Source organism: Herpailurus yagouaroundi, unplaced genomic scaffold, assembly GCF_014898765.1.
Source record: "Herpailurus yagouaroundi ecotype Mexico unplaced genomic scaffold, PumYag 160, whole genome shotgun sequence".
Classification (NCBI taxonomy): domain Eukaryota; kingdom Metazoa; phylum Chordata; class Mammalia; order Carnivora; family Felidae; genus Herpailurus; species Herpailurus yagouaroundi.
The window spans coordinates 31631127-31648428 of NW_024412401.1; the positions used below are offsets into that span (position 1 = coordinate 31631127).

The 17302-nt window shown below is 47.0% G+C and overlaps 1 protein-coding gene across 11 annotated transcripts in view; it reads left to right on the forward strand.

Annotated features, from left to right (window-relative positions):
• Positions 1-17302, forward strand: part of ZNF462 (zinc finger protein 462) — a 140163-nt gene that overhangs the window by 47885 nt on the left and 74976 nt on the right. For 10 of the 11 annotated variants that reach the window (XR_005792612.1, XR_005792613.1, XR_005792610.1 and 7 more), the window contains 2 exons: positions 10386-10635; positions 11179-16793. Coding sequence is in view for 7 of the 11 variants with exons in the window: in XM_040481896.1 (XP_040337830.1) it covers positions 10416-10635; positions 11179-16793 (5835 nt within the window). In the remaining 4 variants the exon portion in view is untranslated. Of the gene's footprint in view, positions 1-4310; positions 4403-10385; positions 10636-11178; positions 16794-17302 lie in introns of those variants that run through there. The other variant, XM_040481899.1, reaches the window with a different exon arrangement.

Here is a 17302-nt window from a genome sequence, read left to right on the forward strand (position 1 = left end):
TTTCTGGCTTCTGAGAATTTGTGTTCTATAAGCCTTGTGCAGATTATTTTTTCGTGAGATCTTAGTTTCCCTATCTAAAAAGTGAAGACATTGGACCAAGTTGAACTATCTGTTCTTTAAGATCCCCTCTCTAGTGGACATTATGAGCCTAGAGGTTATTAACTTCTTAGAGTGAATTCTTCGATTTGACTTAAGGAAGGCACGAGTAATATATTGTTTCAATATTTTCAGGGAAACAAAGGAGAGAAAATTCTGCTCCTACCTAATTTTGTTATACTTCCCTCCACTGAAAATGTTTATATAGTTTTGAGCTATAGGGGAGAATTTTTCCTCAGGCTTTCTAGAATCTTTGCAAACAAGAATTAAAAGGTTTTTTTTTTTTGTGGAGGGAAGGCAACCAAGTAGTCTCAAGAATAGCCCCAGGTGATGATGCCAAGTGTCACATCAGTTCAGCGGAGCTTAACAGTGTTATAATTATATGGGTGGAATGATGCAGCCAGAGCACTTTCCCTATGGATGATGAGGAAAAGAATGATGGTCACTTACTCAAATCAGGGACAAGGGAAGACTTAGAAATCCTTGTACCCAGCTTGTAGGCAGCTAATTATCATGATGTGGCTTCTTGAGTTTCATGCATGAGTTGGAGTGGAGGAGAAGTATTGTATCGCGTGAAGTTTTGTTCTTTTGGTCATGGAAGGTTCTCTGGAATTGCTTAAGTTGTTAAAAGTTTGGCTATCGGTTGGTACCACCGGCGAATCTTCTCCTGGGAAGCAGGCATGTATGCATGCATGCATACCGTAAATCTCATCAGGACCAGACCCGTGCTGGGCCCTGGGGGTATAAGAACCAAAGGAACACATTACTTGTCCTCGGAAGAGTGATTTTGACTAGTCTGGGGCCCAATCACTTTGAAAGAAGATAATTTTACATATTAAAGAGGAGAAAATGTGCATCGTGTTTTCCATAGAAATTTTAGTTGGAGGCCACATGTTAAGTGTTGAATTTGACCCTGTTAATGACATTGACCCCTTATGCTCAAAGCTCATGGGATCATCAACAGTGCAAGGGCCTTATCACTAAAGAAAGGTGGCCCAGTCACTTACCTTTTTTTAAAGTTTTTTTTTTTTAATGTTTATTTTTGACGAGAGAGAGACAGAGAGAGAGAGAGAATGAGTTGGGGAGGGGGAGAGAGAGAAGGGGACAGAGGTTCAGAAGCAGGCTCTGGGCTGACAGCAGTGAGCCCGATGTGGGGCTCAGACTCCCAAACCGTGAGATCGTGACCTGACCTGAAGTTGGACGCTCAATCAACTGAGCCACCAGGCACCCCACACTCATCTTAATCATACATTTTTCTTGAGAAATTTTTAGTAAAATACCCAAATCAGAAAAAAATAAAAGTATAAAAACTTGTGATCTATGACCTGAAGGCTACGTAGGTCATTTAGAACCATAGCATCATAAAATCTTTGCGCTGGGAGAGAATTTGCTGATCATCTTGGTTAGAGATACCCCAGCCAGGACCCCATTGGAAAGATTACAAAAGCAGGTGGGTTATATACAAAGACTGAAAATAACACAGACCTCTTGTCACAAGGTTTCCAACCTCTCCACTATTGACATTTTGGACCAGATTGTTCTTTTGTGGTGGGGAAAATCCTTGGCATCTACCCATTAGATGCCAGTTGCACCCCACCCTCCAGTTGTGAGAATCAAAAATGTCTGTCAATACTGCCAAATACTCTTGGACTGGGGTTTTTGATGGTGGTGGTGGAGGAGTGGGGGAGGGAGGCAAAATTGCCCCTGGTTGGGACCACCGCTGCTCTGTGATAACATGGGGTTAGTAAAAGAATATAACTCCCATGACCAATCTTTTAATGTTTGGTTGGAATCTTATCCTTCAGAATCTCTGATTCTTCCATTCATTCAACACATTTGCTGAACCCGTTGTGTGAGCTGTCCCCAGTGCTGAAGATACCAATATGAATAGACAGGAATGGACTTGCTCTCAGGGTGCTTATGTTCTAGAGGAGGGAGACAGACCACAAATAGGTAATCATGTCAACAGTGAAGGAAGTAAAGCAGTGGAATGTGATAGAAAGTGAGTGTGGTGAGCATTGTGGAGAGGGGGCTCAGTTTCATGGGGGTCAAATGTTAGGTAGACAAATGCTAGAGTTGTCAGGGAATGCCTCTTGGAGGATAGAACTTCAGTGATGAGGAGTCAGCCATACAAAACTGGACATTTATTTTCTGGATAGTAATAAAAGTAAAAGAGTGAATTAAGTCAAAAAAAGTCTTTCAGAGATACGAAGGAAAATTTATACAACCCTCCCTTTTGGTATAATCTGATTTCTTCATTTAGCAAAATGCCCAAGTAAAGGCTTTGAAAGACTTGCTTAAGGTGAAGGTGGCAGGCAGAGTTCTCACACCTGCTGGGAACAAATTCTTTTACTTGCTGGATAGACATTTCTGTATTATCTTTTTTTTTCTTTTTTTTTCCTATCTTTTTGTTTGTTTGTTTGTTTGTTTTGTTTTTAGAGCAGCCCAATAGTGAGTAAGCTGAGAAAACCAAATTTGTTGGGCAAAAATGAGATTTATTATTAAGGTTTTATGGAATGTGGGGCTTGGCTGAGTACTGGTGCACTCTTGTGTTTTCACATGGTGATAAATCCTACTCTTGGGTTTGGCAAACAAATGTCTTAACTTTCTGTTTAGAAGTTCTTGAGGGGTAGTGATTTTTAGGAGTAAACTTACTTGCTGAAAGTTGATTGGAGATTACAAGGGAAAAGAAATTACTTGCCTATCGTTTTTTTAAAAAAACATTACTAATTCTTGGGTATTTGCCAGTTCCATACATAAACACATACTGTGTGTTTCCTATTATAAGATTCTATCAATTTGTTGGAACAACCGATGAATATGAATGGGTCATTTGGTTAGTTTACTAAGGAGGAAGGACAGCAGCCTCTGATAGCTTCTGCTATATAGGTGGAGGCTAAGAAGGGGAAAAAAAAGGCAGCTCACAGTGTCCTTGGGTAGGAGGATCTGGAAGTGTTCATGATCCACACAAGCCCAGCCATTTTTACCTTTCTAGAAAGCAATCTGCTTAGGGCTTTCATCCTGATGGGGTAGTTAGATCAGGAAGCAGGGTTTGGAGAAAGACAGACAGACCCAAGTGTCAGGCTTGTATAGTCAGTTTTGTCAGATATAAGAAGTTAGGCTGGGAAGGTCATTGCAGTGTTTGGATCCGGTCCTTGTGTGCCATACTGGTATGAGCAAACTTGGACAAATTCGCATGTAAAAGAAGCGACTTGTCTGAATTTTGTGAGCAAACCATATACATAAGGCAATGAATGAGTCTCTGAGGCATTAGATTGGGATTCTTGTGGGCTTTTCCCCAAATAAAAGAGTTCTTGCAGCAAAGCTTTCTTCTACCCTCCACAAGTCGACAGCCATACCCCAGTTTTTGGTTTTGATTTGTTTTTCTCTGAGTGGTAATAGAGAACAAGGTGAATTGTTAAAATGGTTTCTAGAGCCGTTCACTGAAACTGTGGAATTTAGACTGTGTGGTTGGCCAGACCTTCTGTGCCAGAAACAGTTATGGCCATGAAGGCATACCCAACGCCTGAGGTCAGTCGAGCTTTCAAACCCACAGAGGAGGTACTCGATGCATGGGTTGGTCTTTCCTGAGGCGCAAGATGAGTTTTACTGCAGCTTCTGCTTACTCTGCGTCTTAATCAGTTCTGTAATGAAGACCCAGCAGCATATCTGCAACTTCCCTTTAATTTTACAATTTTTATAATGAGAGTTCTTGTAGTGTGAAAAGTGTCTGTAGAAACCCAGCCAGCATTCTCAAGAGTCTATAAAGGAACACCGTGATTTTCTGTCTCTGCCGTTTGGGTGAGGACTGGCTCTCCAGGAGAGAAATCCGTTATCTCTTGTTCTCAGTGCGGGGGCAAGAGTGGCTTCAAAGTTTCCAAGGAACTTCCTGATGGGCCCATGACATTTCAGAGAATTCATTCAACACCGAGAATGGCTTTCCGTCATTTGGAAGAACAAGATGAGCTGAGATCGCGTTTGTCACGGTTGCGTTTTGAGAATTTTAGTGTGAGGAGGCGTCTTGGTTTGTTTTGTTTCTCAAGGAGAATATTGTCAGGACACTTCTCAGAATTAGAGTTATCTAGCGAACTGCAGGTTCCCCTTCACAGACAATGAAGTCTAAAGCTACTGAGATACCACCCTGCTTCCTCCCTTTCTTTTCTAGTCCCTTCTCTCCTCTTTTATCTCCTTGTTCAAATCACACGCTTCCTTTTCTAAGGACAGGAGAGCTGGCAGGCTGCCGATTGGCCTGTTGGCCTCAATTAGCCTTATATCATTGCAAAGGAATGCATGAATTCTCCAGAAGGTATGTACTATCTCTTTCTGTGTTAGACACTCACTACCTGCTTTCATAACAGGTCACTCAGCCAGAATTGCTTCTTATTTACATATCTGACAGTTTTTTCGTCACTTAGATTGTATCCCTAGATGCTCATCTCATTTTAATGATGATCCCAAAGGTGTCTGTTATGAATATTACTCAACATGTCCGGTGATACTTGCAAACTTCACACAGAACAAAGCTGAAGCAAGAGATACCCTGAAACGTACCATCGTGGGCCAGAGAGTGAGTGGGCTATTCATCTGCAGATTGCCTGCTTCAGACTTGCGCTCATGTGCGAGGTCCACAGATGGACTGGGCTGACCACACAGAACAGAGGCTACGTGCATTGGCAGGACTCAGGGTCTCATGGTATTTCTCTGCTACTATTTAAATTCAGTATCATATTGGGGGTTACATATGTGATTGCAAATTAATCCTTTCTCTTCTGAAAATTTGGTTTTGAAGAACAGCTGTGTCTCCCTTCTGAATTCCTTAATTATTTATCCTCCCTGATATGTTAAACCTTTCATTAGTGTGGTGAATTGCCAAGAGTACACAGAACTGCTTAGATCATGTAGCAAACAGTATAAACATTTGATAGGACATTTGAAGACACCACATGGTGAGCCAGGATCTATGGTAATACCGAATGCTGTGGGATTGATGGAGGTAGTTTGTTGTCAGAAGTTCTTTGTTGGTTTATTTTGTGGGTTTATTTATTTATTTTTAACTAGAACATGGGAGGAGTACATAAATCATTTGGACTTACTTGGAAGATGCTGATTCTGCTCTAATAGACAGAGTCCCTGTTAAATTTGGAGGGCACACACCCATATCTGAGGTCAAATTAAATCAGTAAAATTAATTATTACACACACACACACACACACACACACACAGAGACAGAGAGAGATTCCATATTTGTATTTGTCAGTTTGATCCTATCACTACTGTTCTCGGTCCTGAAAGGAAGTTTTACGTCAATTTCTCAGTCCAGTCCTGTTTGTAAAGATGCTTTAAAAGATTTTTAAATTACTAGAACTCCCACTTTGACCACGACAAGGGTAAATGATAAGTAGTGATGTAGAATACGCCTTGTTTTAAGAACAGCAGCCCACATTCTCAAGTGGATGAGTTAGTGGTTTCCCCCCATTTTTCAGCCCAAGCATGAAAATCCTTCCTTCCTACCAAACCATGGTAGTGCCGGGGCTCATAATTAGAAATATTAATGTCCTGACACATGCCATAGCTCCCTGACCTCATTGTATCAGCCTTTTCCGATCTGCAAATGTATTTGTGGAATGATCTTTAGGTTCTTGATGTTTCTGTTTTTCTAGCTGAACTATTCCAGAGTTTATGCATTCCACTACCAGGCCTTGGATAATTGGTTTTTCCATTCATTGGAAAGTAAGAGAAGCACAAACAACAGTTGCTAACTAAAACCTTTCATCAGACTTGAGATTCCGGAGAACTGGGGAGCTCAGTGCCTTATAACTGAAACTAGGTTTCTGGAGTGGACAGAGGAAAAGCACCTTATGGTGTCTCTGGTTCTATTTCTCAAAGGCTTTGAAGGTTATAATTAGTTGCTACTGAATCCCCGTGGCTGTGGTGCCTCACAGCTTTATTTCTGGTCAACAGTCCTTCATCAGAGAACAGGTTTGATCCGGGTAAGGCCTGCACGTGTTAGTTTGGGCACTTCCTGGAGACAGTTGGGATTTTGACTTGAAGACCATGTTTCTGCTCCTGGGCCATGCAGGCCTAGGGAAGCGTGTTCGTCAAGCTGCCCTGGGCGAGGGTTGATGGTCGCCTGGGTTGGAAGAACACTGTGAGCCATCAAAGATGCCTCCCCCTCTCCAGGTATGTCTGGGCCGTGAGCCGGAAGGACACGCAGTCAAGCTGTGGGAAAGCTGCCCCCTTTCACCTTCGAGGAGGCATGATGGATCCCTGGGGTTCTGAGCACAGAAAGTGGGTGGGCAGGCAGTGTAATTGACGGAGCAACTCCCTCTCCCCATTCTCCTGTGTGTATTCCAAATCCTGAACAAGATCTCTGGGTTTTCTTTAAATATGTCTTTAGGAGTTTATCAGATATGGAAATTTGGATTTAGGGTTTCTCATCCAAACCCCACCTTTTGAAATCCCCAAACTAGAAATGTAAATGGAACAAAACCAATCACCGATAACAAGTAGTACTGAAGAGTAACGAATAATTAGAATGGTCTAGGGGCTTCGTGTGTGTTGAGAGGATTAATCACTTAGGCACTAGGTTATTCGAGAATGAATCCATGTTACCAGAGCAGCTTTCATCGAGGGTGGTGTTAGGGTCTAGTCATTGACACCCGTTTGACCTTGAGGGGCCTGGAAATCCTGCATTGGGGGCAGGAGATGGAGGGGCTTGTTTGATTTGTAGATTCACCCCAGGACCTTCTGAAATGGCATTTCTTTTTAGTTAGTTCTGAAGCTTCCTCTTTTGCTTTTGCTTTTGCTGATTGGGTCAGTGAGGAAAAAAAAAAAAGTATTGCTAATCTCATTATGACTGTGTTTTTAAATGAAGTAAGTAGGTAGGAGGTCAGGGCTTTTAGCTTTAAATCATCATTTTGTAGCAGATCAGTGTCTAGTTTAGTGTTTCACTATTGCTCCTCTTGCTGGGTGGATGAAACAGGCAGATACGCAGAGCTAACTTCTCATCTCTTTCCTCGTTGTTGGTTTCTCAGAGGATTACCATCTGCTGCGAAAACATAGTCTGGTTGATGGATGGGTCATCCTCACGTCCGGCTCTCTTTGTCTCTGTGCCTCCCCCATTCCCTTCTTCTCCTCCTGCTCTCACTTCTTGCACGTGTGTGTGCCCTCCGTCTCATAAGCACATCAAGTTTCCGTTTCTTTTGATTGTTTAGGCCCTGCTGGAAATTTCTGTTTTCTTCTGTCAGCGTCTTCGGGAGAAATGTGTACACAAAGGCAAAATGGCTTTCAAAGGAGGCTCCGTCCTCATTTCCGTGCGTGGTGCAGACATCAGATTGAGGGCCATTCAGCTGTACCTGACGCTGGTTCTCTCGGCAGCCTGGAGATTAACCTCTTCTAAGGCTCTGAGCTATTTTTGAGGTAGAGACTGCAACAACATTAAAGCTAGAACCCATTAGGAAATCACTTTCATCATCTCTTCTTTTTCCAAATCAGTGGGTTTTTTTTTTTTTTTTCTGATCTCCTAACCCTTTAATCTCCTTTGTAGCAGAACAAGGAGGCTGTTGGTTTGTGTTTGCATCCAGCGAAGTTAGAATCCTTGATAACAGCTTCAGAAGACACCAAGATATTAAGAGAACTGCACAGAGAGATGAATTTCATCTCCGGGTGGATGACTCAATGCTGAAGGTGCCCTCCTTTCCTTGTGCAGGACCAGAATTTTTGTTGATGTTGTGCAAACCAGTCTCAAAATTTCCGAAAGACACGCAGCAGAAAGGCTTTTGTTGCATTATTTCTAAAGGCTTGAAGTTTTGAAGGGAAGAGATTTTGTTTTCCTCTCTGGCTACACAATGGAGCTTTCAGAGAACCTCTTTTAAAAGGAATAGCTACAGCCTTTGTGTTGAAGGGTGTGTCTGTTGGCAGGGTCTGCTGATGCAGACAGACTGGCTGGTGATTAACAAAGGTCATTAGACTTTGGAATCTGGCAAGCAGAGTCGGATGGTATGTCTTCTGTGTGTGGAAGGACGACTCCCAAGAAGCCAAGGCATTCTGGAGGTCCCCCCAACCCACCCCCAAATCCTCCTGTGGAACAGGGTCTGGTCCAGGATATCGTCCTGCAATTACCAGTGCTCTGCTGGGACTAACGAACAAGCTTATCAATCATGGGATAAAAGAACCTTCCGAGATCTTGGTGAATGACATTTGAGGAGGAGAAAGGTGCTGCCTTTCGGAAAGCAATGAAAACAGTTCATTCTTTGTTGGGAGGAGAAGAGCATAGGAGGAGCCCAGCCTGTTCTTCTACTGCTCATTTCTGATTGTCAGCCTAGCAGAATCCCAGAGAAGCCATGTTGTGCACGGAGGAGAAGCTCTGAGCTAAAATGGCTGCTCCTTAAAGCTCAGAGGACTAGGGCAGCTTAGTGAGTCTTAGAGCTTCAGTGACGCAGGAGCTCATATCTCTTGAAAGTGTGATAAACACATTCAGCAGAGCTGTGGCTTGTTTGGCTGAGATGAAAGGGCTAGGCTTGGGGGATGGGGAGTGCACACTGGATGATCTGCTTTTTTCTGTGAAGTGTTCTAAATGCAGGAGTCGTCTGCACCATGGAAAAATTTGTTTTCAGGTCTAATGGACTGTGCGAAAGGAGAAGTGGGGTGGGGCCTCAGTGACTGCTGTAATTTGATCCAGAGCTGATAGCAACCTCTTCCACACAATTTGGGTTGGTGCTTAGGCATAAAAGCTTGTGTATCTGGAATATTGAGACTTAGTTAGCTGAAAAGACTCTGGTGCACAGTTCAGTGTTTATTGAAAAAGGATAAATTGCTGGGTGAAAGAAGAGGAGGTAAATATCTGTGTCTCACTCTGCAAGCTCAGTCTGTCCAGAGCTCGACTTGCCAGAAGTTATTTTAGCAGGCTATCAGCAGGAGCATTCTTTCATAGAAAATCCGCCCGCAATGGCTCCTTTCTCCACGTTGACATATCACTAGACTTTGTTCCCCCTGCAGAAACAATTTACCTTTTGCCAGAAAAGTATAGAAGCTTGCTGTACAATAAAAGTATAGAAAGATTTGGCTACAGCTTTAGTTCTTGGACATCTGGTTCTAGATTACGGTGATTCAGTAGAGTTTGCGGTGAGCTCAATGAAGTTAACTCACCGATTAAGATAATAACCGGGTATCTCAACTCAAGGTATATATTAAGATAGGACAAACTGCACCTTCTAATACATTTTTAACTTTTTAACATCTTAATGGTGAGCCTTTCCATTGAATTAATGTGAAGCCATCTATGTCTTTCAGTCACACAGTGAATACCAGAATGAAGGGAGCCGGGCAAGTTTTGCTTGATTCTACATCAGGTTCCCAGTTTTTTGCGTGCGAGCATACGCTTCACGTTTGTGAAGGAGAGAAGTGGGAAAAGAGAAAGTCATGACTTAGAAGCCCCTCTTCAAAACTGTGTCTGTTACCTTAATGTAAATTGAGGTACCAAGGTGCGACTTTAAACTAGAAACTGGATTGTCATATAAAGTTGGTTGTTTGAGAATCTCATGAGAAATACTTTATGACCTAATTAGATTGGAGAAGCTGTTAGGTTATAATTGGTAGGTAGTAAAAAGCAAAATAACCATTTAGCTTATGAAACACACACACACACACACACACACACACACACACACACACGTGACTAAACTGTTTGGGGAAAGGAGGAAAGAGGTGTACCCCAAATATCAGTTAAGGTATTCAAATGATAAAAGGTATAATAAAAGCTCTCTCTACCACCACTCCAAGACTTCAATACTGTTTCACCATTTGGGGGTGAAATGTGTTAGAATATTAAAACAGCTAATGAAGATTGAAATTTGTCCTTTCTTCTGTACAGACAATCCTCTTTACTTCTGAGAAGGGTCTAGTTCAAAAGAAAAGTGGGTCCGAGCCAGAATCAAAGTCAGTATTGACTTACCAAGAAATTTGAATTCAGTCAAGAAATTCAGAAACTGCTAAAACGGTTAGACTTTTAAGGGTTTCCTTGACAAATGGCATTTCAAGATACGTTTATTATATCAAACTGGAAATTGTTTATTTGGGCTTTCCCCCCTTCTTTGAAGTTACAAAGTCAAGGACATTGTCCCTATTATCTCTGGTTGCGTGTCTTTGGCCAGTGTTCCAACTGGCAGAGTTCAGTAACGGAAATCTGCCGATGTTAGAATTTTTTCCGTTAATGGACTTGTAGCCCCATCAACTTGGGATATGCAGTTAGTGCATTTCTTAAGAGGCTTTGTTCTGACTTCTGTCACAGGTTCCTAATGTGAGAAGGTAGGCCCAGATCATGGAGGTGCTTCAGTGCGATGGCTGTGACTTCAGAGCCCCGTCTTATGAAGATCTCAAGGCGCACATTCAGGATGTCCACACGGCATTTCTGCAGCCAACTGATGTTGCTGAAGACAATGCTAACGAGCCACGATCCGGGTCCATGAATGCCAGTAATCAGACAGAGGTGGAGTATTCCTCTATAAAGGACGAATTTGCGATCGCAGAGGATTTATCAGGTAAATCTTGAAGAATCTCGGCGTATCCGATCTATTTCATGGTGCTTGTCTACTTTTAGCCTGTAGCCATGGTTCTTGATATGTGTGGCTTTGTCAAAGTTTATTGCTCCTTGGGAGCCATTTTTGTGGTCTGGGCATCATGTTTCTCTTCTGGAGCATCCTAGGTTATTGCCCTTTCAGCTTCTTTATGTTTCTCAGTTCCCTTTCGATTTGGAGGACAAGAGAGTGTCTGGTAAAATTCTAGAATGAATATCGCAGCGTGTGGAACTTGTGTTTTTATAGCTATAGGGAACATTAATGGCCATGAGGTGAGTATTGCTCCTGAAGCCAAACGCTGTATCTTCGCCTGCGAGAAGCAATATGTCTAGTTCATCAGTGCTTCGTTAATACTCTTCCGGGCCTCATCTCGAGACGTTAGGCCTTTTGAATGTGATGTTTATTAATGAAGAATAACTGAAAAGAAAAATTGATTTGCATGATGGAATTTCTTAATTCTCTTTCGTTTGCTTTTCTGTTCTCATTTACCTTCTGCTTTCTCTCTAGGTCAAAATGCAACCGCACTGGGGACCGGAAGCTACTATGGCCACAGTCCAGGATATTACGGTCAGCATATTGCCCCCAATCCCAAACCAACAAACAAGTTTTTTCAATGCAAGTTCTGCGTCCGCTACTTCAGGTCAAAAAACCTCCTCATCGAACACACAAGGAAGGTCCACGGAGCTCAAGCTGAAGGGAGTTCGGCGGGACCCCCTGTTCCCGGATCCTTAAATTATAATATCATGATGCACGAGGGATTTGGAAAGGTCTTCTCTTGCCAGTTTTGCACATACAAGTCACCGAGGAGGGCAAGAATCATTAAGCATCAGAAAATGTATCACAAAAACAACTTGAAGGAGACCACGGCTCCCCTCCCTGCCCCTGCTCCAATGCCAGACCCCGTGGTCCCACCCGTGTCTCTGCAGGACCCCTGCAAAGAACTGCCGGCAGAGGTCGTGGAGCGCAGCATCTTGGAGTCTATGGTCAAGCCTTTGACCAAGTCTCGAGGCAACTTTTGCTGTGAGTGGTGCAGCTACCAGACCCCCCGCCGGGAACGCTGGTGCGACCACATGATGAAGAAGCATCGCAGTATGGTCAAGATCCTTTCCAGCCTCAGACAGCAGCAAGAAGGGACGAACCTCCCCGAAGTGCAGAACAAAAGCGCCCCCAGCCCCACTTCCAATTCCACCTATCTGTCCATGAATGCTGCCAGCCGGGAGATGCCCAGCGCTAACGTCTCCAGCTTCCGCGGCTCCATCAGTAACTCCATCATGAGACCCAATTCCTCGTCCGCTTCCAAGTTTTCACCCGTGTCTTACCCGCAGATGAAGCCGAAGTCCCCTCACAACTCTGGCCTGGTTAACTTGGCGGAGAGATCGCGTTACGGGATGGCTGACATGACCAACTCCTCTGCCGACCTGGAAACTAACAGCATGCTGAATGACTCCAGTTCTGATGAGGAGTTGAACGAAATAGACAGTGAGAATGGCTTAAATGCCATGGATCACCAGACTTCCGGCATGTCTGCGGAGCAGCTGATGGGCTCAGATGGCAACAAATTGTTGGAGACCAAGGGGATTCCGTTCCGAAGGTTCATGAATAGGTTCCAGTGCCCCTTTTGTCCTTTCCTCACTATGCATCGACGCAGCATCTCCCGTCACATAGAAAACATCCACTTGTCCGGAAAGACTGCCGTCTATAAATGTGACGAGTGTCCGTTTACTTGCAAGAGCTCGTTAAAACTCGGCGCTCACAAACAGTGTCACACGGGTACAGCGTCAGATTGGGATGCCGTGAATTCGCAGAGTGAGAGCATTTCTTCTTCGCTGAATGAAGGTGTGGTGTCTTACGAGAGCTCGAGCATCAACGGGAGGAAGTCAGGAGTCCTGCTGGATCCCTTGCAGCAGCAACAGCCACCGCCGCCGCCGCCGCCGCCACCACCGCCTCCGTCCCAGCCGCAGCCACCGCAGCTACAGCCGCCGCACCAGGTACCGGCGCAGCCGCAGCCCCAGCCCGCACCGACGCAGCAGCCGCAGCCTCCCGTGCCAGCCCCGCCCCTGCACCCTTACAAGTGCACCATGTGTAGTTACTCCACCACGACTCTGAAAGGGCTGCGAGTCCATCAGCAGCACAAACACTCGTTCTGCGACAACTTGCCAAAATTCGAGGGGCAGCCCTCAAGCCTGCCACTGGAAAGCGAGACAGACAGCCACCCCTCTTCCAGCAACACTGTGAAGAAAAGCCAGACCTCAATTCTTGGGTTGTCCTCCAAGAACAATTTTGTAGCTAAGGCCTCCCGGAAGCTCGCCAATGACTTTCCCCTCGATTTATCGCCCGTGAAGAAGAGAACTAGGATTGACGAGATAGCCAGCAACCTGCAGAGCAAAATTAACCAAACGAAGCAGCAGGAGGACGCGGTGATCAATGTGGAGGACGACGAGGAGGAAGAGGACGACAATGAAGTGGAGATAGAGGTGGAGTTGGACAGGGAGGAAGAGCCGACGGAGCCAGTCATGGAGGTGGCCACTTCCTTTTCGGCCCAGCAGATCTGGGCGAGAGATGCCGGGGAGCCCCAGAAGGAGCCCAACTTCAGAAGCGTCACCCACGATTACAACGCCACCAACGGCGCGGAGATTGAGCTCACCCTGTCTGAAGACGAAGAGGATTATTACGGCTCCTCAACAAACATGAAAGATCACCAGGTCGCCAACACCGCTCTGCTGAACACCCAGACTCCTATCTACGGAACCGAGCACAATAGCGAGAACACAGACTTTGGTGACTCCGGAAGGCTTTACTATTGCAAACACTGTGACTTTAACAACAAATCTGCCCGGAGCGTCAGCACCCACTACCAACGAATGCACCCGTACATTAAATTCAGCTTTAGGTACATCTTGGACCCCAACGATCACAGTGCAGTGTACAGGTGCCTGGAATGCTACATCGATTACACCAACTTTGAAGACCTGCAGCAGCACTACGGCGAACACCACCCAGAAGCCATGAATGTACTCAACTTCGACCATTCGGACCTGATCTACCGGTGTCGGTTTTGTTCCTACACGAGCCCGAATGTCCGAAGCCTGATGCCACATTACCAAAGAATGCATCCCACGGTGAAGATTAACAACGCGATGATATTTTCCAGCTACGTCGTGGAGCAGCAGGAAGGGCTGAGTACGGAATCCCAGACGCTGAGGGAGATTCTGAATTCGGCCCCCAAGAGCATGGCGACTTCCACTCCCGTGGCTCGCGGTGGCGGTCTGCCAGCTACATTTAATAAAAGCACTCCTTCAAAGACCTTTACTCCAGAATGTGAAAATCAGAAGGACCCCTCAGTTAACACTGTTGTCGTTTACGATTGTGACGTTTGCTCGTTCGCAAGCCCCAACATGCATTCTGTCTTGGTTCATTATCAGAAGAAACACCCTGAAGAAAAGGCTTCCTACTTTAGGATCCAGAAAACCATGCGAATGGTGTCTGTGGACAGGGGCTCTGCCCTTTCTCAATTATCATTTGAGGTGGGTGCTCCAATGTCTCCCAAAATGTCCAACATGGGTTCCCCCCCCCCCCCACAACCCCCGCCACCAGACCTCAGTACTGAGCTTTACTACTGCAAACACTGTTCCTACAGCAATCGGTCAGTTGTGGGAGTGCTTGTCCACTACCAGAAAAGACACCCAGAAATAAAGGTTACTGCCAAATATATCAGACAGGCTCCTCCCACAGCTGCAATGATGAGAGGGTCCGAGGGGCCCCAAGGCTCCCCCCGGCCACCCGCCCCCATGCAACAGCTGAACCGAAGCAGCTCTGAGAGAGACGGCCCTCCTGTGGAGAATGAGATGTTCTTTTGCCAGCACTGTGATTACGGGAACCGGACGGTCAAAGGTGTACTCATTCACTATCAGAAGAAGCACCGAGACTTCAAGGCCAACGCGGACGTGATCCGGCAACACACGGCCACCATCCGAAGCCTCTGTGACCGCAACCAGAAGAAGCCTGCCAGCTGTGTGCTTGTCGCCCCCTCTGCCGTGGAGCGGGACAAAACCAAACTGCGAGCGCTCAAGTGTAGGCAGTGCTCGTATACCTCCCCCTACTTCTATGCACTGAGGAAGCATATCAAGAAAGACCACCCTGCCCTGAAGGCCACAGTCACGTCCATCATGCGGTGGGCATTTCTAGACGGCTCGATAGAAGCTGGCTACCACTGCGAGTGGTGCATCTACTCCCACACAGAGCCCAGCGGTTTGCTCCTACATTACCAGAGGAGGCATCCGGAGCACTATGTTGACTATACTTACATGGCTACCAAACTCTGGGCTGGGCCCGACCCATCCCCTCCCTCTCTCACCATGCCCGCCGAAGCCAAAACGTACAGATGCCGAGACTGTGTTTTCGAGGCCATGTCCATCTGGGACATCACCAATCACTACCAAGCATTCCATCCCTGGGCCATGAACGGTGACGAGTCGGTGCTGCTGGATATCATCAAGGAGAAAGACGCCGTCGAGAATGTCATCCCTCCGTCCGAAGAGCTGGTGGGCCCCGTGAATTGTGACAACAGTATGCCCGCTCCGCTCCCCGAGCAGGACGCCGAATGCCCGGAGGACGCCCGGCTTTCCCCCGAGAAAAGCATCCAGCTGGCCTCTGCCAACCCTGCCATATCGTCCACCCCATACCAGTGCACCGTGTGCCAGTCCGAGTATAACAACCTGCACGGCCTCCTCACCCACTATGGGAAGAAGCACCCCGGCATGAAGGTGAAGGCTGCCGACTTCGCCCAGGACATCGACATCAACCCAGGCGCCGTCTACAAATGCAGGCATTGCCCGTACATCAACACCCGCATCCACGGCGTCCTGACCCATTACCAGAAGCGACACCCGGCCATCAAGGTGACCGCCGAGGACTTCGTGCACGACGTGGAGCAGTCTGCCGACATTGCCCAGAACGACGTGGAGGAGACGAGCAGGATCTTCAAGCAAGGCTACGGCGCCTACCGCTGCAAACTGTGTCCGTACACGCACGGCACCTTGGAGAAGCTCAAAATCCACTACGAGAAGTATCACAATCAGCCTGAATTTGATGTGTTTTCCCAGTCGCCCCCGAAGCTGCCAGTCTCCCTCGAGCCCGAGATGACCACTGAGGTGAGCCCCTCCCAGGTGTCCGTCACCGAGGAGGAGATGGGAGAGGAGCCCGTGTCCACGTCTCACTTCTCTACCTCGCACCTGGTCTCCCACACGGTGTTCCGCTGCCAGCTGTGCAAGTACTTCTGCTCCACGAGGAAGGGCATCGCCAGGCACTACCGCATCAAGCACAACAACGTGCGAGCCCAGCCCGAGGGCAAGAACAACCTCTTCAAGTGCGCCCTGTGCGCCTACACCAACCCCATCCGCAAAGGGCTGGCGGCCCACTACCAGAAGCGCCACGACATCGACGCCTATTACACGCACTGCCTGGCGGCCTCCAGGACCATCAGCGACAAGCCCAACAAGGTGATCATCCCGTCCCCACCCAAGGACGACTCCCCGCAGCTCAGCGAGGAGCTCCGGCGGGCCGTGGAGAAGAAGAAGTGCTCCCTGTGCTCCTTCCAGTCCTTCAGCAAGAAGGGCATCGTGTCCCATTACATGAAGCGCCACCCGGGGGTGTTCCCCAAGAAGCAGCACGCCAGCAAGCTGGGCGGCTACTTCACCGCCGTCTACGCCGACGAGCACGAGAAGCCGCTGCTGATGGAAGAGGAGGAGAGAGGCAGCTTCGAGAAAGCCGAGGTGGAGGGAGGCGAGGCCCAGGAGATCGAGTGGCTCCCGTTCCGCTGCGTCAAGTGCTTCAAGCTGTCTTTCAGCACGGCGGAGCTGCTGTGTATGCATTACACTGACCACCACAGTCGGGACCTAAAGAGGGACTTCGTCATTCTGGGCAGCGGCCCCCGCTTGCAGAGCCCCGCCTACCAGTGTAAGCACTGTGATAGCAAACTGCAAAGCACAGCGGAGCTGACCTCACACTTGAACATTCACAATGAGGAATTCCAGAAGCGTGCCAAACGTCAGGAGAGGAGGAAACAGCTTTTGAGCAAGCAGAAATATGCAGATGGTGCTTTTGCAGATTTCAAACAAGAGAGGGTAAGGATATGTTTTGATTTCCCTTCCCCCAGGAGGCCTCTCATCACTGGTGCCCACATGCACTTCTTCGTTGCCAGCCAGACTGCTACAGGCTTCCTAGTGACTTAGCTTGCCAGAGAGCTCAATAAGTCAATTAAACGTTTCGAGCCTGATTATCCCCCATTCTGTGCTCACCCTTCCCCACGGCCTGTTCCCCTCCCTGCTCCCCCCTCCCGAGGCTCCCCAGGGGAGGGTCGGGGTGGTTTCTCTGTATTTCCTTCTGCCAAGTAGCCTTATCTGAGGCCTAGTTACACGACAACGCTCGCTCTCTAAGGCAGCTGTGGGCCGTCTCTTGGTGTCACTAGCACCTCTCAGCCATGTTTTGGTCTGCAGTGTCGGCTACATGAACCTAACATCTCCAGGAGTAGATTTTTGTTTGTTTGTTTGTCTTGGTCAAGAAGTTCACTAATGGCGTAGCTGTGCAACGTTTCACCTGCGTAGTTGAAATTGGTCTCAAAGGCAGATAACCT